General features: G+C 39.6%; 1 protein-coding gene across 1 annotated transcript; it reads right to left on the bottom strand.

Annotated features, from left to right (window-relative positions):
• Positions 1-17,646: 17,646 nt before the first annotated feature.
• On the bottom strand, positions 17,647-23,146 carry DMRTA1 (DMRT like family A1). Its single transcript, XM_004428394.3, has 2 exons — positions 22,357-23,146; positions 17,647-19,037 (listed from the first exon to the last, which is right to left on the bottom strand). The coding sequence occupies exons 1-2, from the start codon at positions 23,009-23,011 to the stop codon at positions 18,193-18,195; spliced, it is 1,500 nt and encodes a 499-aa protein (XP_004428451.1). The 5' UTR covers positions 23,012-23,146; the 3' UTR covers positions 17,647-18,192.
• Positions 23,147-23,751: the final 605 nt, after the last annotated feature.

The raw sequence follows: 23,751 nt of genomic DNA, 5'->3' as shown, positions 1-23,751 counted from the left end.
TGAGCACAAGTGACATGCCAGACTTTGAAGAAAAGATTATTTTTGCTGTGACTCTAATTATAACTGATTTGGTGGTCTTTGCCCTACTTGCTCACACATGGCATTTTATAAATAAATGTGTCATGTAAAGGGATCACAATCACACATACCACTGACACCACTCTAATGTTTTGTGTGTGTGTGTGTGTGTGTGTGTGTGTGTTTGTGTGAGGACGATTAGACCCGAGCTAACATCTGTTGCCAATCCTCTTTTTGCTGAGGAAGATTGGCCCTGGGCTAACATCTGAGCCCATCTTCCTCTACTTTACATGTGTGATGCCTCCACAGCATGGCTTGATAAGTGGTGTGTAGTTTCACGCCCAGGATATGAACCTGCGAACCCTGGGCCGCCAAAGCGGAGCACATGAACTTAACCAGTACGCCACCAGGCCGGCCCCAGCACCACTTTATTTTTTTAAAAATTAAAAACAGACTTTCTCCCTCTGATTTATTTCACTTCGCATAATACCCTCAATGTCCATCCATGTTGTCACAAATGGCTGGATTTCATCGTTTCTTATGGCTGAGTAGTATTCCATTGTGTATATATACCACAGCTTCTTTATCCATTCCTCCGTTGATGGGCACTTAGGTTGCTTCCAAGTCTTGGCTACTGTGAATAATGCTGCAATGAACACAGGGGTGCATGTATCTTTATGCCTTGGCGTTTTCAAGTTCTTTGGATAAATACCCAGCAGTGGAATAGCTGGATCGTATGGTAGTTCTATCCTTAATTTTTTGAGGAATCTCCATGCTGTTTTCCATAGTGGCTGCACCAGTTTGCACTCCCACCAGCAGTGTATGGTCTCACTCATTAAGAAGTAGATAACAACAACAACAAACAAACACATAGAGACAGAGATTGGCTTGGTGGTTACTAGAGGGGAAGGGGGAGAGGAGGGCAAAAGGGATAATTAGGCACATGTGCATGCTGATGGATTGTAATTAGTATTTGAGTGGTGAACATGAGAACATGATGTATCCATGCAGAAATAGAAGCATAATGATGTACACCTGAAATTTATACAATGTTATACACCAATGTTACCACAATAAACCAAAAAAAAAAAAAATTTAAACAGAGAAGTATCAGAGCACACATAATCTCTCAAACTCTTGTTTGTCCCACAGAGGTGGCGGTGCTGGGGCCAGGCATAGCTGTATTGCATACAACATGGAAAAGCTCCAGGGAAGGAATCTAACTCCAAAACCCTCTACATCGAGGGAAAGGGGACAAACAATATTTCAGGGAACATGGAGGGGACCAAAGTCCAATAGTGGCTTCCTGGTGAGAGAAGTGGCCCTGTTAGAAATGACTGGGGTGGAGAAGGGGCCTCAGCCTCTTGTATCAGCCTGTTCTTCTCTTGAACTAACTAGACCTGCTGAGCGAGCTTCTTTCTGCACTACCAAAAGATGAGAAGACACGTGCTTCCATGGCTATCCAGGACCATTTTCTCTCCTCGAAATGCCTAGAGCACATTAACTATACTGGATATAACAAAGCACTGTGCAGGAAAAGTCTTGAGTGATGTGGACATCTAGGTGAGGGCCGAGCCTGTCTGCACTGCCTACCTCCCTCTCTCCCACAGCCCTCCCCTTCAGACCAGGCACAACTTCTGTTCTTCCTGCATGAAGCCCTACTTTCCAAAAGGGCAGGAAGCATGCTTTACATCTGCTCAGCACAATGCCTCAGACACAACAAGCATTCAACCAATGCTCCCTGTTGATCATGAACACAGTGCTCACTTATACGAAGCTCAAGTGACAATGCTTTCAATGCCCTTCTTAGTCACCTTTCTGTTAATGAGATTGCTCAAGTTTGAAAAATTTGAAAAAAAGAGCATTCAATCTTGACAACATTACAAAGGGAGGGGTGACAAACATCAACTGGGTTACCTGGAGGAATTTTTATATATTTGCATAGAAATGGAATAATAATGCAAACTCTCTCTTTTTGCTTTTACTTATGTTGGGAAATAGTAACTATATGTATATTAGTGGCTTAATCTGCTCAGGAAATTGATTCTCTATAAATACTGATAATATTATAGTCTTTACCTACTTCAATTTTACAAGAAATGGGGGAAAAAAACTCACCTATTAAATTGGAGAGGGTGCTTTCCTTTTAGTTAAAGCAGCTCTTGGTAACTACAAAATGTGTTTTGCTTCTAGACAGTAATTTGGTGTTTTTATATAGCTTGCCAATCTGATAAAACAGTTGGGTGTGCTGGCTCTGCTTAACACATTTATTGCATTATTCAGCAAGAAAACAGAACTTCCTCTGCAAGCAGACAGTTGTATCTGTGTATTTTCTTCATCAAGATATTTAATTTAGACCTGTTTTAAAATAAAATCTAAATGTAATTATTAAAATATAATCTAAATATAATATATATATTTGCCTTCTAAATTATAAAATTACATATATATTATATATATATACGTATACTCACATACATACACATATATATGTGCATATATGCAATATACATACACACTCATATTTGTGAACATATATATACATTAGAAACAGAGAATATGGAAGAATGTAAATTAGTTTGCAGTTAGAGTGATCTAGGCTTAAGTTTGAGTTTTATACCACACACTAGTTAAGACAATTTGGGAGAATTACTTAACCATTCTCAGGCTGTTTGCTCATTTATAAAATTGGGATAAGTATTCTCCTAAAGATATTTGAGAAGATTAATGCAATGTAATGAAATATCTGATATAAAGTGATCAGCATAGGTCAGGATGACATCCGCCTGGGGCACCAATCATTAAAGAGAGCCAACACGTCACTGGAATACACTAGAAACGTGGTACAAGTTAAACTGAGTTCTGGAAAAGTCCATTGGGTAACTGGACATTTGTGGTATTCCAATTCCCACCGAAGTAGACAGCGCCCTCAGGTGGAAATTTTAAAAATCACTCCTTCTAGAATGGATCCATTCTGAGCAAGGTGTAAATGGCACAGTACAAGTATGAGAAGATTCCAGGCTGGAGAACAGACAGCCGACGTGGCCTAAGGCCATCGTATCTGAACATCTAAAGCACAAGGCTGTGTGGTGGAGTGCTATTTTCCAAGAACAAATGAATTGTTTTATCAACCAAATTGTAAATCTTTAAAAAAAATCATAGGTTTCATTTGCAGAGGCTTAATGCCGCTCATTTTTGAAGTGATGTGGATGTGTTATTTCCTATTTTTTAATCTACCTCCTTCCCCAGCCAACAGCCCTCGGAGCTAGGTTTTATTATCGTTGCTCCAATTGTCAGATGAGGAGACTGGGATGTTAAAAAGCCAGCTATGTTGCCCAAGATCAAACAGGAAGGAGCAAAATCGAGAGTTGAACATTAGGACCTTGCTCTTAGCTTTGATGTCTCCCAATAAATTTTGCAGTTCAGAAAGTCAGAAAAGGAAACTGGAAAACGAACAAAAGCCCCCAAAGAATAGGAAATGTTTTATTAAGAGAAAAGACAGATAAAAGAAAGTTCAAACATAGTCTAAACAAAATTTGAAGCTCCCAGGCCTCTGTCCATGAGAGCCGTCTCTTTCCTTAGAACATGAATGATAAAAGGAATGCAACAAAAGACAATTCCAAACAAGTTAAAGGTTGTGGTCACTGGTTTATGGAATAAATTCCCTATTTGGAGCATGTATTCCATTTTCATTAATAAGACAACTTTCTAATTGCCAAAATTAAATAAATACTAAGAATATTTTTTGTGTGTGTGTGTGTGAGGAAGATGGGCCCTGAGCTAACATCTGCCAATCCTTCTCTTTTTGCTGAGGAAGACTGGCCCTGGGCTAACATCCACACTCATCTTCCTCTACTTTATATGGGACGCCGCCACAGCATGGCTTGACAAGCGGTGCGTCTGTGTGCGCCTGGGATCCCAACCGGCGGACCCAGGGCCACCGCAGAGGAGCACACGCACTTAACCGCTTGCGCCACCGGGCCGGCCCCCTAAGTATACCTTTTTAAAACATCAGATTTAAAGGACTCCATATTCATAGCCTGACTGTACACTCAAGTTCCTGTTTAGGGTCTGGCACACAAGAGCTGTCTAGTAAATGTTAATTTCCTGCCACCTGCTTTTTTCCTTTAAGGCCATTTCTGTATTTATCCATATAGCCCCAATATTGTTTTGTGCATGTTGCTTATTGAATTAAAAAATCAATTAACACTTATGCATGAACTGAGAACTTTTTTCTGGCTGCTAAGTTCCTAACCTCCTGGGAATATTTTTAATACTGAAGGCTCTCTTGTGCTATGGGAGGGAAGGACTGGGGAGAAATATTTCCTGCCTGTTGGGATCCATTACCAGAGAAAGAGTGGCACTGGAACAGGCACCAGAGTAATTCTTTAACTTCAGCCACGAACTTGGTCTATAGGGTTAAAATTAGTGCAGTCTAATGATGACCCTAATTATGCTCATATATCTGAGAGAGGATTCTTGTATTGGATAAATGAAATGTTTTCCTCCTCTTTATTTTTAAAAAGTTTTAAAGCCCAGAAAAGAAAAAAAGATAATGCAATATACCTATACTTCTTGAATTAATTAAAACTGACATTTTGTCATATTTAAGATATTTTTAAGAAACTAAACGTTAGAGATTGTGTTCAAGCATGAACGTTACACGCCCCCCATTCCTTCCATTCCTGCTTAGAAGTCACGAACATCTTTCTTTACCATAGCCAATCCATGTTTGTACTTTTATTACATATCTATCCATAAACAGTACCTAGCATGTTCTGTATTTTTAGTTTAATTTCCTTGAATACAATTATAGTATACATCATCATTTCATGAGTTTTTTAGCTCAGTATTTTGTCTTGAGATTTATCCGTGCTGATACATAAAGATCCAACTAGTTCACTTTAACTGCCATTTAATGATTCACATCTTCTGTTCATTATTTGGCCAATTTTATTCATTCATGGTATTTATATGGCCTGGATAGTTGTCCTTTGTGTGTTATATATGGTTTGTTATTTATCTCTGGTTATTTTCTGTATTATTATTCAAAAAAATTTAATTTTAGAGTCAGCCCTGATGGCCTGGTGGTTAAAGTTTGGCGCGCTCCACTTCGGCGGCCCAGGTTTGGTTCCAGGGCGTGGAACCACACCACTCGTCTGTCAGTAGCCAAGCTGTGGTGGTGGTTCACATAGAAGAACTAGAAGGAACTACAACTAGAATATACAACTATGTACTGGGGCTTTGGAGAGGGAAAAAAAGGAAGATTGGCAACAATTGTCAACTCAGGTTGAATCTTTCTGAGCACAAAAAAAAAAGAAAAAAATTAATTTTACTATAGTTCCATTCATCTGTCCTTTGGGATGTATGTTTTGGGGATGTTGATAAATAAACATTTCCATACCCCTTAGATATATAGTTTCTTACTATCCTCTAATGATTTCAAAGTTTTGTTTTTCACATATGGGCCTTTATTCTACCTGGGATTTATTTTTGCGATGAGGTTGTACCAAGTATGTTCCTTTATACCTTCAGATCAACTCTCCTGTTTCTCCATTCTACTCTGTGTCCCAAGGGGTTGACTTGTATGGACACATCAACCAGCTCTCTTTCTCTCTGGCTTCCAGTTGGGTTTACCCAGTGAGGAGTCCCAGCAGGAGATCAGAGAGAGGGAGGAGAGTAAGGTCCTGACTCTGTGCAAGGAGCGGAAGGTCTGAAGAAAAATAACTTGAAATGTGTATCAACACATCTCATGGTTTGGAAGTTACAAATTTTATTATTATTCTTTGGTGATAAACTTTAGGTTTACAATATGCGTACATAGGAAAATATTTTTTCTAATAAGCCCTAAAATAATTCAATATCTCTCTTTTTCTCCCAAAATAGACAAGAATCTTAAAAGGTTTTGACTACCCACAAATACCCATTCCCCCACTAATATTTTCCATGTTGTTCTTGCTTAGACCCATAGTCCCACAACCTTTTTAATTTTTAAAAAAGTATACATACATTAGTTTATAACATTTATTGACATATTCTAATTGTTTCTTTATTATTTTCTCTTTCTTCCCACTACTGCCCAACTGAAAATATTTTAGCTATTGTTACTTCTAGACAATTTCCTCAATTCTCTCCTCCTAGAACTCCCACAGACATATGTTGGAGCCTCTCAATCTATTTCCCACCATCATTTTCAATACCCATTTATCTTTTTCACCTCTTTGTCTCTCTGTGATTGCTTCCAGATGAACTTCTCGGTATAATTTTCCAATTAGCTAATTCTTTTCTCAATACTTTTTATTCCTAGGATTTTTAATTGGTTTTTACCATATCCAACTGTTTTTCAGAAATATATATCAGTCCAAATTTGTCTCATAAGTTAATTTCCTTTTAACTAATATTTGTACTTTTATATCTTTGAGACTCAAACATATTGATTTTAAAGCCATCACCAAATCATTCTATTATTTGAATTTTGTGGACTTATATTCATGTCCCAATTGTTGCCTGAGACAGCTATCTGTCTTGGAAGTAGATTTCCTTGTGTACATTAGAGTTTTAACTTGCATGCCTATCTTTAGTGGTAGTTCATTTTTCTTCCTTTCTTATTCTCTATGTTAATTACTCCCTATCTAGCAGTTTTGTGCTTGCCTGCATTGCACCCTTGAGACCTCCAGTCCACAACCAAGCATTATATTGGCACCTCAAGACTCCTGTTTGACATTAGTATTAGAGTGATATCAAAGACCATAATAGAATGATCCAGATCCTGGTCATGTGATTGTTTCCCCTTTCCTATCATCCCAACCAGGGTAGAACTCTAGGCAAGTTTGGCAGCCTTTTTCAGCCTGCTCTCCTTGGCTGGGAACACCAGCCACATTGCCCAAGCTTCATTCATCAACTGTTTCCTCCAACTACCCGCGAACAGAAGGCAGTGTTGGTTGACATTAACCCAAAGCAGTCAAATTCTCATTGCCTTTGACCACTTGGGTGGTCAAATGACAAATGACACAGCTACTGTGTTTACTACCGTCAGTTCCTGTTCTATTTTTTGTCTATAGAGATATTTATCTTGTTTTTGAGGGAGACTATGTCTTTTTAATTTTTAAATAAGTGTATTTTTATCTGTCACTGCTACATGTATTCAATAGGAAAGGTAAATTGATTTAAATTGTGAATTCACAGCTGCTTCTTGACCAGATGTTAAGACACATCTTTTTTAAATCAAAGTTATCTTACCACAATAAGATCCCCAGTATGTTTCACCATGAAAGTAACCATAGGTTTTTACATTTGTCCATAAAATAAAGACTAAAAGGACTAAAAATTATAAGAAATTAAAATATCTATGCTGATATTTTTATAAAGTGTTATGAGGATGTTAGAAAATTTTAATTTTCAAATAACAGAATCAATAAATTTTAAATTATGGAATATGATTTAAGAACCAAAGTACCTGCTTTCGTTTTGAAAATTTGGAGGAAAATGACAAAAACTCAACAGAATTTCAACAGTCACAAAATGATACTATTCCTGATTACTTAATTTACTCATCGTAACATTTTGCACCGGGAGGTGAAGTTGCACGTGTGAGTGTTTTTGGCCAAAACAATGAGACAAAAGCCACAGTTATAGTTCGCAACTTTAATTCCTCACTCTCAGTAATTCATAGAACTACTAGACAAAAAAACAGCAAGACATAGAAGTACTGGACAACACAACCAGCCAACAGTATCTAACTGACATACATAGAACACACCACTAAACAACACAGAACACGTATGTTTTTTCAAGCATCCATGGATGGGCATGAATACTATTAAACAACAACAACATATTGCTGAAGCAGTAGTCAGAATTATTTGACCTGCAGAGATCTTTGGCATTGACTAATCAATCATTGTGTTTCTAGGACTGAAATAGGTAGGAAAGCGTGCTAAAGACATACTTGATATGTATAAGCGGTCAAGTCCTAAGTCTGATGAAACTAAGTCTTTCTTGAATCACCATAATAGAGAGTCATAGCTCCTCAACAAATTTCTAGACTTGAATCTGTTTATAGACTCAGAGCCTTTATAGAAACTGAGGATGAGTCTCCTTGAGTAGGGACCCTGCTACACTTTTAATAATCTAAACTATAAATCTTCCTCCTAGCTTTCTCCAAAAGGATCTGAACCAATTTATCAGGTGACTGTACATTGGGAAAAGAGAAATAATCATACTTTTCAGGGTTTACTGGACAATGGCTATTCCCTAGAAACCTAAACTGCCACTGTGATCCACCAGACTGGATAAGGCTTAGCAAGGAGGAATGAGGTCTAATCATCAATGACGTTTTGGCTAAGGTCAGTCTCACAGTGAGTCCAGTGGATGCCCAAAATTACCCCATGTTTATTTCCTCAACTCTGGAAAGCATAATTGGAATATGCAATTGACATACTCAGCAACTGACAGAATCCCCATACTGGATCCCTGACCAGTGGATTGAGGATTATTACGATAGGAAATGTAAAATGGAGTTCTCTAGAACTTCCACTCCCTACCAAAGTGGTGAAAGAAAGGCAACAGCACCTTCCTGGAGAGACTGCCAAGGTTCCTGTCACCATAAAGGACTAAAAGGGTCCTATCACATCCCCATTCAACTCACCTATTTGGCCTGTGGCAGATGGATCTTGAGGAATGACAGTGTATTATCATAAACTTAATTAGGTAGTAACTACAACTGCAGCTGTATTTCCAGCTGGTCACTTTATTGGAGCAAATCAACACCACTCCTTTTTTCTAGCTTGAGACTATTGATCTCAAAAATGCTTTTTCTCTGTACTTGTTAGTAAAGGTCACCAGAAACAGTAATACACTTCAGTATCCCTCCTTAAGGGAGGGATACTGGGATCAACTCTCCAGCTGTCTTCTATAGTCTAGTCCACTAGGAACTGTTTGCTTTTCTACTCTGCAGGACATCAAGCAAGTCCGCTACAATAGAATATATCACGCTGATTGGACCTGGTAAGCAGAAAGCAGCAAATACACTAGATATCTTGTTAAGATATATGCATGCCAGAGAATGGGAGAACACCATAAAAATTCAGGGCTATGTCATATCTGTGAAATTTCTAGGGATCAGTGGTCTGGTGTATGTTGAAATATCTCTTATCAAATGGTGAACATGTGTCTGCATCTGGCACCTGCTACCTGTAAGAGGTGGACCTCTGAATTTTGGCTGCAACAGATATCTGATTTGGGCATCTTACTTCAACCTATTTACTAAATAACTTAATAAGCTGTCAGTTTCGGGGCCAGATCAAAACGAGGTTCTGCAACAGAACCAGATTGCCATTCAACCTGTCTTGCCACTTGAGTTATATGACTCAGCATGTCCAATAGTGCTTGAAGTGTCTATGGCAGTTGGGGATCCTAAGAGAAAGCTTTGGCAGATCCCTATAGGTAAATGACAATATACCTCTCTCGGATTTTGGAGAAAAATTACACTTTCTCTGCAGATAATTATTCTCATTTGAGAAACAGCTTCTGCCTTGATACCAAGTCCTACTAGAATCCTAACACTTAGTATTGGCCATTAAATAACCATGTGACCTGAAATACTCGCAGGAACAGGGTATAGTCTGACCCACCAAGCACTCTGCAGCAGTGTTCAGTTAAGTGGCAGTAATAGAAAGGTTTTTCTCCACAAGTTTTGAAGTCACAAATAGGTTGCATGAAAAGTAGCTCAAATTTCCATGGCTCCTACTCCTGTCACATTGTCTCCTCTCTCCCTCTCTCATGTGACGTTGTTTATCACAGCAGAAGGAGGAAGAACAATTTGGTCTCTGTTCACAGACAATGTCACACACCATACTGGCACTATCCGAAGTGAACAGCTGCAGCACTACAGGTGTGGCCCTGAAGGATAGCGGTGAAGAAAATCTTTCCAATGGGAAGAACTTCAAGCTGTGCACCTGATTGTTCGTTTTGCCTGGAAGGAGAGATGGATGGATATACACATCTAAAATGAGTCACGAGTAGTGGCTAACAGTTTGGGTGGATGCTGGCAACTTGGAAGAAACATGATTGGAAGAAACACAATCTAGAGAAGAGGTATATGGAAAGACCTCTCCAAATGGGCACAAATATGAGAATATTTTTGTCCCATACAAATGCTCACCAAACAGCACTCTTAGAAGAGGAAGATTTTATAATCATATGCACAAGGTGATCCATTCTTTTATAGCCATAATTGCTCCATTGGCTCATGAAGACAAGGATCATGGAAGCAGAGACGGATCTTGTATATGGCTCAGCAACATGGATTTCCACTCACCAAGGCCAATTTGGATACAGCCGTTGCTAAGTACCCAATCTGCCAAGAGCAAAGATCAACACTGAGCGCCCGAAAGGGCACCATTCCCTGGAGGAACCAGCCAGCCACCTGGTAGCAGGTTGATTACACTGGATCCCTTCCATCATTGAAGGAGCAGCTCTTTGTTCTCACTGGAAAACACGTTTATGCTGGATATACTTTTGCCTTTCCTACCCTCAGTATTTCTGATAAAACCACTATCTGTAGGCTTACAGAATGCCTTACTCACCTTCATAGTATTCCATACAATATTGCTTCTGACAAAGAAACTCATTTTATAGCAAATGAAGTACAACATTGGGATCATACTCATGGACTCTGGTACCATTATGTTCCCCTCATCCTGAAACAGCTGGCCTAATAAAATCATGTAACGGCCTTTGGAAGGCTCAGTTATGGCACCAGCTGGTGACAGCACTTTATGGGGCTGGAATAATGTCCTCCTGGATGTGAGATCTGCTTTGAATCAACTATAAATATGTAGTGACGTTTCTCCTATACCCAGAATTCAAGAGTGTAGCAATCACAGGGTAGATGTGGAAATAGCTCCTCTCATCTTAATGCTAATGATTCACTAGCAACATTTTTGTTTTCTTTCCCTACAACTTTTGTGTGTTTTTTTGGTTTAGAAGTCCTACCTCCCAAAGCAGGAATGATTAAACCAAAGAATACAACATTGTACTGGCTACTTTGGGCAACTCATGCCACTGAAATACCAAGAAAGAGGTAGGGGGAGTATTTCCAGAGTGCAGGAGATCCTCCAGAGCGTCACTTAGTCTTCCCATATTTTTCGGTAGAAATCAATGGAAAGCTACAACAACCCAATAAATTCAAAACTATAATGGCACAGACTCTTCAGGAATGAAGATTTGGGTCACCCCACCAAGTACAGAGCCACAATTAACTTACAGTTCTCTCACCAGGGGCAAAGAGAATATGAAATGGAAAAAGGAAGTTATAAATACCATCTATGATCCCACGACAAGTCACAAATATGAAGGTGCTAGTAGACAGGAGCATTTATTTCTTCCTTGCTTCTAAGTAAGTACTTGTGTGTGTATGCGCCAACTTTCCCTCTCTCTCATTTCCCTACTCTAACATAAGATTTTTTAACAAGATTGGTTAACTATATCTCAGGACTAAAATGATAGGATATTCAAAGGGAGATTTGACTCTGCCAGAAGAGAAATAAGCATCCCTCAAAGAGGGGGAAGTCATTTTGTGTGTCCTCTTTTGGGGGAGAAGGTTAGCATGTTTTTATTGTACAAGGGATAGTTGTATCAATTTTAGGTGAAAGAATGAATTTGTTTGTGCTATTATTTAGACGTAAATATATTTAATATAAATAAGTATGAATGCCAGGGTGGCAAGGGATGCAGTGAACTGCTGACCTTGCTGACCCACAGAGGTGGTAGGCCCACCACCATGTGCTGCTTGCAGACCACAGAGTCAGTAGCTATGCGGAGGCACTGGCTTCCCTTAGACCCCTTCACAACATCCCTCTTGGCACCATTTGAGTGACTGGACCTGCTGGGCTTCTCGGATTTCCTGTAAGTTCCCACTCGTTCCTACTTGTTGACCCACACCAATGCTTTAGGCAGATTAGTTGGTGACTCTTTCTCTGATCTGTCAATTTCCCTCTTCCAGACTTTCACTTCCCAGCTCCTCCTGTGTTTGTGTTGAGTTGAATTTCTGTAACAACTCCCTCATTTCCACATATACTTAAAGGGACTCTGTTTTCCTAACTGAATCCTGACTGATAAATGTAGCATGGACACAAAACTGTGGTTTTGCTGCACATTTACTCCAAAATAGCCCTTAAAAGAATTCAAATAACATTTATAAAATCTGTTATGAAAGTGTGGCTCACCTACGAAATGAACCACCAAACAGGAAGTCTGGAACTAGGACAGTGTTTCTCTAGTGATGCCTGCCCTTGGGGTTCCAAGTCCACTGCAAGTGGATTAAATGCAATTACAGTACACTTGTTGAGAGACTGTTGCAGTATCTTAATACAAAGTAATAACAGTGAGAGTAGTTTATTTAGCACCCAGGACATAAGGATTACTGTATTATGCAGGTTATTTAATCTATCTTTTATCTCCATGAACTTTGCAAGTTAGATATTATTATAGTTGTTTTACTGAAAGGGAACAAATGCTGAGGAGTTTAAGTAACCCACCTAAGTCATACAGCTAACTCATCCTAAGTCTCCCCAACTCCAAAGCAAGTGCTACTTCTAGAAAGACAGTTTGGTGTGTACTTTCTGGAAAATATATTAACGTTTATCCTCAGTGCTCATCCATGCTCTTTTTGAGCCCTCCTCTTTTTGCTTATATCTGGTATACCAACTGACCTCATGCTAACTAACCTCTACTAATCTGAATACCTTGTAAATCACGCACTGTGTTCTATCTCTTCCTTTTTTATCTACTCCTAAGAGACTACCACATAGGAAAAGTTCTGATGAACAAAACTGCAATATGTTTTATTGATAAATAATGGTTGGGTGTTTTCACTTTCATGGTCTTATAATCGTAAGTCATTTATTAATTTATTCGACAAATATTTATCATGTCTCTGGTTGGCTTTATAAATGATTCAGTCCCAACACTGTGGCAGTAATGAGAATCCCATCAACAGGTCTCTGGTTGGTAATTTCTACATGGCATTTTCAATGAGTAGAGGATACATTATGATACAAGGCAGCAATTCCACCCTCGGACGGGTGCTAACTGCCAAAAAGTTCTTCCTTATGTTCCCCTGAATTCTCTCTCCATGTAACTTTTACCTTTTTCTGTGCCTTCTACACTATACAGAATAAACCCAATTCATTTTTTTCATATGCTAGCTCTTCAAATGTTTTCATTTCTCCTATCTCTAAAACTCTTTCTCATAGAACACTACCACCGCCCCTACAATCACCGCTTAGCATCTTATGCCTCTCTGCTTATATCCCAGGTTTCAGAATCACTCGGTGCATGGCACCCAGAGCTGACCACATTACTTTAACTAATATTTGACCAACCGATATTCCAGAATACGTGGTACTATCACCTCCCTCATTTCACATACTTTCTTCCTGTTGATGTAACCTAAATTTCAATTGACTTTTAGAACAGCCATGTTACATGGTAATCTCATAGTGAATTTACCAATCAAATAACACTTTTTTCTCATAAAAAGAATATTGTAAATCCAAATCTCTCTTCCTTGTTGTCTATGCATGCAGTTGATTACTTTTTTAACCCTAAGATCTTGAATGTTATATCAGCTCACTGGAATGGGAGTTAGAGGGTGAGAATCAATCATTTAAAACTGGATTTTGTCATCCAAAAGACTATCTGCCATCCTCAGATGTGTGTTGTCTGTGAATAAGATAACAACGAATTTTATGCTTTTATTCCTTTATCTAATTGGTTGACATAAGTTTTATAAAAGGTCCAGGACAGGAACCTAAAACACCTCCTGTTTGACATGGATTTTCCAATCAACCTTCTTTGGCATGCCTGCTCAACTTTCTACATATCTCTTCCTAATTGTATTAAATCACCTACTCCATTTTTCTTGATTGAACTTGTCTCTAGGATGGATTTTAATAAATATTTGATATTTTAACGAAATTTCTTGACATAGATATTTCGATAAGGTCACATTTTTGCATCTATTTTAAAACTATGAACATCATCATAAGACTACGCAATGTGGCCATTTTGACTAGAGGATACTGTGACACAGTCTAAAAAAATTTTTAAATATGAGTTTCTTTTTGTTTTGTGTGTGTGTGTGTGTGAGGAAGATCAGCCCTGAGCTAACATCCATGCCAATCCTCCTATTTTTGCCGAGGCAAACTGGCCCTAGGCTAACATCCGTGCCCATCTTCCTCCACTTTACATGGGACACCACCACAGCATGACCTGACAAGTGGTGTCCCGGTGCACGCCCGGGGTTCCGAACCCTGGGTCACCAGCAGCGAAGCACGCGCACTTACTGCCACACCACGGGGCCGGGCCCCGAAATATCGGTTTTTCTAAACTACCAAATTAGCAAAAGTGAGAAGCAGGCATCTTCATAGTTCTTGTCTTTGTTGTCTTGTCTTCCCCGGAGCCAGCCCCCCCCGCCCCCCCCCCCCCCGGTCACTAGCATGGAGTTTAGAAAGGGGAATGGTTATGAATTTCTCTCATTTGAATAATAGTTAGAAAGCAAAAACAAACAAACAAAAAAGGTATTTTAATGCTTGGCATAACTGCTCTGAAGTGTTACATCAAAATAGCTTCAATTTTAGAGGGGATGATGCCTAATAACTAAGGGTCTAGCTTTGCAATGCAGCATAAATAACAGGATTATTTGGAGATGTGTGGGGGTGGGAGGAATGGATCAGAGCGAGAACTTTCCCCACTACCCTTGACCTACAGGATGAGCACCTGCACTTCAAGAATCAGGCTGCCCTGAGGAAAGCTTTGCCTTCATGAAGCTGATGATGGCCCTCCTTCATCTTGGGGGAAGGATTCTATTTACAGTGGTATATAATAAGGTGTGTTATCCCAAGCTTCTCTTGTATTCTGAAGGCTTTTTAATTTCAAAGATAAACAAATGTCTAAGAAAACGCATTTAGAAAATTAAAGAGTTGAATAGAGAGAGCACTTCATAAATAGTTTTCTTACATCCAAATTCACAATTAGGAATCTCTAGGAGAGGAGGTCTTAAAACCCCCAGAATCTTTTTGTTTCAGCAGAAGTTGCAGATAAAAACAGTAGAACATTGGACTCACATGCTCTTCGATTGTCCCCTCAATTCTACGCCATTTTCACAGAATAGCTAGACGAGAGCTTAGACCAGGAGGCCTAGGCACTGAATCAGAGGAACTCCAAAAGACCAACCCTGGAATTGGGAATGGGCAATAACTCTGACCCAGAGGCCACAAGGACGCCAGGATGACTTCCACACACGACTCCATTCAGGTGAACAAAAGCCTCCTCTTTGCCCACTTCTTTCACCATAGACTTGAAAGTTGTTTACCTCTAAAACGAAATAGACTTCCCTAAACACACTACAGGGAAACATGTTCTCCCTCTTCCTCCCCACCCCCAATTAGTGGCGTAGGAGTTCAGGCCTCATGCAGCATCCACGGGCATAAACTTCAAGATTAGACAGAACTCACTGATGTACCAACATTGGTTGGTTGGTTGTTCTTGTACACATGGTAACACAGATCGTGAGCAACTAGAGGTGAGGGCTTGTATCTTACTCACCTCCTTATCCCTTGGTTCTAGGTGCTTAATAAACGGTTGTTGAGTAAATGAATTTCTAAGCTAACACTTTCTATCTTTTATTTAATTCAATCAATGGAAAACTATTACTCGAGCATCTATTACGTACCAGATACTATACAAAGTGGTGAGTGGACACACTGACATGAATCCTTCCTCAGACCTTACAGTCTAATTGAAATTGGTGACGTCACTGTCACTCCTGATGACTGACACTGTTATTGTAACCTTGGGGGTGGACAACACTACTGCTAAGCCTCAGATTCCTCACACTCAATTTAATGGTTGGACAAAATTATTGTACCTTATTCTATAAGATTATTTAAGTTCTAAAATTATTGTAAATGTTATAAAATGTATAAAGCACTATGTAAATTAAGTTTTAAGATTATAAAGTTGTTTCTTAAAATTTGAATACTGCCCAAAATGGATGTTCTCCCCAGTTCAAAAGCAACTCAGTCTCTCAAATGGATACATGCACATCATTATATAAACCACATAATGAATCCAGCAACTTGAGCATTTGCTGTATTTTTAAACCAGCTCTCTATTGTATAATGTAACTTCCTTGAGGGCACAATGTTTTACATTCAGTATCCTCTATAGGATCTAGCACTTCTCAAAAAAATAGCATTCAATAAATGAATTAATCCAATGGAAACAACTTAAGAATCACCAAAGATTCTAACGTGAATGGTGAATGGCACTTAGGAGATTCAAGAACCCCGTGAAATTGTATACAAAACTGTGCATCTGTAATGCTGTTTTGTAGAGTTCTTTGGTTTTATCAGAGTCTCAAAGAGATCTATTATCCAAAATGGTTTCTTCACTCAGTATCTATTAATTGAATGTCAACTACTTGCCAGGCATTGTACCAGGGTTTAGTCTTAGAATCTAAAATGTTTTTATAAATAATGAATATTGATTGCATCAAAGCTTGACAAGATCTGCTTTCTCAGGTTCACACCATTAAAAATAATGCATACTCTACTGAACATATTTGCATCCTCAACTAGTATCAGATACTATGTAGTCATTTAATATGATATTTGCTGGTAAAATATACTTTAGAAACATATTCTTATTTGGCTTCATGGAAAAACCTTCATGATGACAGAACTGATAGGGCTTGAGCATATGATACACATATATATGCATATATATATACACACACACACACACATACACACATACATACAATTTAAGAAATCTCTAGTGGATCGTGCTGCTCATATTGTTTAAACCATCGCTAAATCATCAACTTAGACCACAGCTGGGTTTCCATTTATTCCTAACAATAACAATAAAGCTACTGTCCTTAAAAAAAATGATGACGTATAAAGAAAACTTCATAAAATTGTTTTGTAAGCAGTTTTCTCAGGGACTTTCCACTGACTGGAATAAACAGCTTTCAAATGCTCCAGATGGAGAACAAAAAGTATTTTTAAAATCTCAAGAAAACTTCTAAAATTTAATGACAGTTTTTCTCCTTTGGAAATCTTATATCTCTCCTCAATGCACTGTCATCTATCTAGAGTCAATCAATATTTATCTGAGCAGCTCTTTAAATTTTCCACATAAAATTATTTTTACCTTTGAGAATGGCTGCCGTACTCTTGTCACAAACATATGGAAAGGGGTACTTCCCCAGATACAGGCACAAGCATACTTAAAGATTAAAATCCTAGTCCACAGATGTTCACTTTGCAATATGAAAATTTCTATGTAGCGTAATCCAAAATAACCATTTCAAAAAATGATTAGCTTATACTATTAGGAAACCATTCGTTTTTAATTCATATACGCTACCAGAACTTAGCTGCAAGTAGTGATAGCCGCCAGGAGATGGCGCGGTCTTATTTCCTAAAATACTTCATAGGCCTTTGTGTAATTCAGTGTTCACTTAAAAGAGAAACGTTTTATTAATGGCACTTATCACAAATGGCGCATATGAATGAAAAATAAGACATTCAGAAAAAAATAAGGAATTTAAAATTTTCAGAAGTTTTACTTATTACTAATCACTTATATGCGAATAAAATATTTTAAAATACTTTGAATAACTTTCTTTCCTGTGTACAAGGAACAGAAGGAAACACAAAGTTTAAAATAATTATTTAGAATTATCTCAATTTTTAACTTCTTCCTTTTGGTTCATTTTATATAATGGTGGATTGCTTTACACTTACAAATGTATTTTACAACTATAAACTCTACTTTTCAATAAAATAAAAACAAGCATAGTTTTAAAACAGGGATTTTACAATTGATATTTAAGGGAGAAAATTCATTAGTTTAAAGTAAAAACATTTCCAGAAATGGCTTTATTCAAGGCACATATAATATTTAAATGCTTATTTCACTTAATAAATGCTAAAGAAGAGTCTTTAGATCTCAAGTTTATCATATTGCTTTTGAAAAAAAAATAGCATTTTTAAGGCCTGGTAATCCACTTACAGACACAGTGAACACATTAATAGATGTGGGTGTGAGGGCTGTACTGCATGCTTCTAGAATTACTCCAGAGAGTGAGAATAGGCAGATGCATTACAGATTGTCCTGATTTGGCCTGGAATACAGTCTTCCACCAGTTACTGAGTCTTTGCTGGGAAGGTAGGAAGAATCTCTAATCATCCCTGAAAAGGCATAATCCAAAGCTGGCCGAAAAGGCAACGCTGGTACCAACCCAGGAGTTAGGTAGGGAGACATGAAACCAGATAGCCCTCTTCCTGGAGAGGAATATGCCAGGCGTAATGGACTGATACCTAGTCTAGGATTTAAGCTGTAGAGACTGGAGTCACCTCCATAAGGAGAAGTAGTTTGAAGAGGAGAGAAAGCTGATTTATTCCCTAGAGTTCCAAAACCAATTCCAGCAAAACTAAAATTCGAAGCTTTCTGAAAAGCTGTCTTTTCCAGTTCTCCTGAGCTTGCTAGGTCCCTGGGATCTGGTTTGTGTTCTTTCCCATTTAGGACCTGTTCAATGGCTTGGACCACATCCCCTTTGCAGAACTGTAGAATGACTTCCAGCCGGCTGCGTCTGTAACTTGGGAAAATCTTGGTAAGGATATCAAGAGGGTCTCTTGGTCTTGGGGACACTGCCGGGAGGCTGGCTCTGGTAGCAGTGAAGTCTCTGGCCCACTCACTTTCATTTCCTGATTCCAGATCAGACGATGACAGGGACCCGGGGCTCTCTTCACCTCCCGATTGCTCCCCACCAAGAGGAGACTGGATGCCAGCATCCTTGTTTGAGTTTTCTGAAAGAGTTGACCTGACGTTTTGTTTTCCAGTGACACCATTAGACTTAGGAGATGATCCCAGGGCTAGTTGATGGGATTTAGACACCAGTTCTTCTTGTCCACTCTGGCATGAGTCACATTTACTCTCTTTTTGTTCTGGGAAAGAGAAAAAAAAGGAATCAAATAAAAAGGAAACTTCCCAGAACATAATACTGCCCACTCAAAAATAATGCTGGATAAAATAATTCATTCACTCACAATATACTAGTAATACTTAGTCACTGTAAGACACTTCAATGAATAAGAATTTTTAAAGATCATTCAGAAATGCAAGTCTTGGGACAGTGGGACAATGGTATTTATTATGTCATTTCAAGATCACAAAATTATATAATATACAGATGCTATAGTTATTTAGGAATCAGAAAATGAAAGTCTACCGTTACCCCAAACGGTTAATGTAACACCAATATCTCACACTCTTTGCCCCATTGGGCGATTTGAGATTTTCCTAAATGCTACCCAAGTTTAGTTGTTATCCAAGTGAGTATTTTTTTCACAATGACACTGATAAAATGATTGATTAGATAAGAAATCAAAAGAAAAAACAATCTTAGTATGAAGATGCATATTCTATTTATTCAATAATGCTAAATTTCAACAATGGGTTTTTTAATGCTCACATTTTGGGTTCCGATTAAGTTACCTTAATAATGTGAAAAATAACAAAATTGTTAATTTCATTTCAAATCTGACCAATAATGACCACTGCTGTACCAATCTCAAATCACACCAGAGCTCACACACATATTTCATTTTATGTGAGGGATGATACAGAGCTGGTATTTTTTCATAATCCTCTGTGAAAGACGTAGTTTCCTTTTCAATCCCTAGAGAATATCAAGAAAAGAGTTACCAAATTGCTTCTGAAAGAAAATTATAAACTGCACTATTGCATTATTGCAATCCATATATGTATCTTCAAAATGTCTTATAAAAAAACATATTAGCCATTTGCTTTAAATCACAACTCCTTTCCAATATCAAGGACAATTTTCCAAAAATATTTTTACACAAAAATCTGATTTTCTACCTCAACATGTTGAGCATATGAATATTACTAAAACAAGAATATCTTTAATACCCTTTTGCAACGCTAATGCCAGGAAAATAATAATAACGTACACATTGACTAAATAACTTTTATTTTGGTTTACTTTTTCTCTTACCTTACAGACATATTTTATCTCTATTTCCATTAGAAAGACTAAACTGTCAAGTGGAGTACTCAGAGTATTTCAAACTTTCTTTTTCTACAAAGTTTATGAATGCAACAAAACAAATATCGCCTAAAAGTGGTGATTTACAAACCTGATTTGCAATACTGCTATGTTTTCTCAAGAAGCCGTTCTAAATTCTAAAGAAATATTTATAGTTTATTTTAAAATAGTAAGTGTGTGCAATTTAACACTTTGAGGGTTAAAGTGCTGTCACTGTATAAACATATGACAAAAAAAAATGTTGCTTCTGCAAAATTACAAAGACACGCTACTATTTTCAACTTTAAATAAAACAATAAAACTTTTCTAATGAAGTCTGCCAAGTGGAAACAGATTGGCCTAGGTCCACCATTCCATTTCATTAATAAATATGATTCACTAAATTTGCCCTCTGAACATGTAAGGTGTCGAAATTCCATCTCTAAAGCAACTTATGCATAAAATAATTTTTTGTTATTACATTGTATTCCTGGAGTACAATATAATATAATAAAATACTGACTGCATAAGACTACCTGGAAAAGAAGATGTCTTTAAAATACTGTGACATCATTTACATCATCTCTCTGTTCTCTCAACTACCATAGCTGATTTTACTTCTTTACTTTTATCATTGTATATTATGTCTTGCATTGTAGTTTTTTGATACATATAGTTTTTCTCCTTTTGAGTATAAGGCTCTTTTGTGTTGGAAAATCTTATTCACCTCTGAATCACTGTTCGTCTTTGTCTACTTAATGAGTAAACTAAATAGACGACTACAGTTCACGGATATTGCGTAAGAGGAGGCAGTCAGTTTAGAAAACCCATGGAAGTAGCTTTTCAAAAAAGGAGATCAATTGAAGCAAAGAATAAAATAAAATAATTGACCCTATAAACAGAACACTTTGGTACCCCTGCACCCAAAAAAATTACATAATCAATGTCTAGCAGAGAGATTTTCAGCCAGATCTCCCTGTCAATTTAGTTTATGGAATTTTAACTTTTTCTTTTTTATAGCAGTTTTGCTTAATAACTTTGTTCTTTAGCCCTCTTTGATTTTTCATGAGAAATGCTTAAAGTCTATTTTGTCCACTGGGATAGACTAGAACACGGGCAAAAAGTTGGTATAGGCAAACACAAAATCATATATGCCTTATTTAAATACAGAGAGTCTTTTTCAAAAGGACATCCTGTGATCTGTTAAGATCTGCAATTTTCACCGTTCAAGGGAGTTTTCTAATTAATAACTTATTGTATCATTATCATATAATTTCATATGATACAGCCTGTCTTGGATTTATACAAAAATACTGAAATGACATTTTCACTGCTGGTGTGATCTGTGGAAGACTATGAAATTCACTAAAATACAGCGAGATTTACATAAGCAGGAAAAGTTAATTTGGCATAAGCATAGTCAAAAATATATATATCTTTTTTTACCTAACACAGGGGATGAAGATGATTTGTACTCTAATAATAAGAGAAAAAAAATTAAAACTCCTTGGATAAGAAATCGCTAATACTGGACTTTGAAATTCTTACCAACGTTTTTACAAATCTGGTAAAACTAAATTTCTTTCCTATGGGAAGAGCTGAAGCGACAAATATCAGAGCTTTCTACACTTTTGGAGGCTGACACCGTTGGGGTGGGGGGTGGAATGCTTAAAAATTTTAAGGGAAGAGGGTAAAAAAAAGCTTTGGTAGACTTCTGTCTCTTCCCCACTTCCAGCTGGCGCCAAAGGTTTGCCCCAAAGGTAAACTTCCAACCATCAGTGAGTTTCCCACGCAGGATCAGAAGACTGACTCCGGTTTTACAGCAGAAAACAGTACAGAGCAAGCTCAGAAGGCAGCTTCTCTAATTAGCTTTTCACTCAATGTCCGCTTGAAGCTCTTCTACTCACACAGAGAAACTCATAGCAACTTGGACCAAACTCCATTCCTCGCATGAGTAGCTCATCTGATGACTCACGCTTCACTTTTTCGTGATCTTATCCTATCACCGAAGGGAATAGAAAGCCCTTCCGAAGTGAAAGTGATGGGTCTCTAACACCTTCATTAACATCCACGCTGCAGCGAAGTTTCCCAGAACTTAAGTGCTTCTTTTTAAACAACTTTCCTTGCCCGCCTCCAGGGTACCGCTGCTCGTATCAGAGTTTCTCTCCAAAACTACCATTTTTCTTTTGCAAAGAGCGAATGAAAGATGAACTCACCTTGTTGTCCCTCTGTATAATCTGGCTGGCAAACCTCGAACGCAGGGCTCGCCAGAGCCCCAGCCCGTCTCAAGGCCCCCAGCCCCATCGCAGTCACTGCCGCAGGGCCGCTCGCGGCCTGGGGAGTCTCGGTTCCGCCGCTGCCTCCGGACGTCGGAGCGCCGGGCCCCGAGGGTCCCGGGTACAGGAGCCTCTGCAGCCCCCGGGCCTCGCTCTCCTCCTGGGCCTGCTGCCTGCGCAGCGCCACCTGGGCGGCCATGACGCGCTGGCGCTCGGCGATCAGGGTGCACTTGGCGCACGCGCAGTCCCGCCAGCGGCAGAAGCGCTTGTGGCCCTTGAGCGCCGACACGACGCCGTGGTTGCGACAGCGGGCGCACTTGGGCGTCCGCGGGTAGCCGCAGCCCACCGCGCGTGCCCCCCTCTCCAGCCCGGGAGCCGGCGGGCAGCCTCCATTCCCCGTGGTGGCGGCGGCGGCGGCGGCGGCTGCCCGCAGGAAAAGGCTCGGCGGCCGCAGGAAAGTTGCAGGAACGGGTATCCCCGGGGGTCCCGGCAACGCCGGAGCCGGGGGCGGAGGGGCCGCCGCCACCAGCCCCGGGGCCAGCGGGGGTCGGCCGCTGCCGCCGCGGTCTCTGCTGCCACACTGTGACTGCTCCATCCCCGAGAAGGCCAGTGCGCTGTCCAGAGCTAACCCTGCCGGGGTGCGGGAGGCTGGAGGACCGGCCGCAGTCCCGCTGCCGCCCACCCGCACACGGCCAAAGTTCGTCACAACTCCCCCGGTGAGCTGGCGACGACCGCCTCCCGGAGCTGGAGACGCTGAGAGGCGCAGATGCCCAGCGAGCCTCTTAGTGGAGTCCCGGGCGCTCACTTAATGCCCCTCTGCTCCGGCGCCCTCTGAGCCGGAGGAGGCGAGGCTGGAGAGCCTACCCCGCCCACCGCCTCTACTGGCCGAGCCCTGAAGCCCGGGGAGGGAGGGCCAGGGACGGAGCGCGGGGACCGGCTGGGAGGAGGGGCCCTGGGAGACACAAAAAACCGTCCTGATGGTCTGCGAATGTTCCTTCCCCCAAGAAGCCCTGTTCCCCCACTTGCTTCCCCAGGAATTCTTCAAGGTATATTTTTGTAAATAATCTTCACGCCGTCTCTCACACCTCTTACTGCCCTTCCTCAAGGAAGCAAGATTTGAAGTTCTCCTTCCCCCAGTTCCACGCTTCCCCTAAGCAAGTTTGAAGATTTGGATATGGAGTTCTCCTTTTCTTTCCTTTTCCCAGATGAAGTCTTCAGGATGGTAGCATGGCCGGTGTTAATGAGAAAGCATAGCCTGACAAGCCGCAAATGTTACCCGCTTGAAAGATGCCTTGTTTTAAATGAGTCTTAGGGCTTTGCCAAAACAATGGGTAA

Source organism: Ceratotherium simum, chromosome 20 (genome assembly GCF_057802395.1).
Source record: "Ceratotherium simum simum isolate JZ-2026a chromosome 20, ASM5780239v1, whole genome shotgun sequence".
NCBI lineage: Eukaryota > Metazoa > Chordata > Mammalia > Perissodactyla > Rhinocerotidae > Ceratotherium > Ceratotherium simum.
Note: the sequence above shows the minus strand (reverse complement) of the source record. Positions and strands in the feature narration are given on the sequence as shown.

Coding starts and splice junctions, on each gene's coding strand:
- DMRTA1 (XM_004428394.3), bottom strand. CDS start 23,011: ATGGAGCAGTCACAGTGTGGCAGCAGAGACCGCGGCGGCAGCGGCCGA. Junction 19,038..22,356: donor TTATACAGAGGGACAACAAG/GTGAGTTCATCT, acceptor TCTCTTTCCCAG/AACAAAAAGAGAGTAAATGT.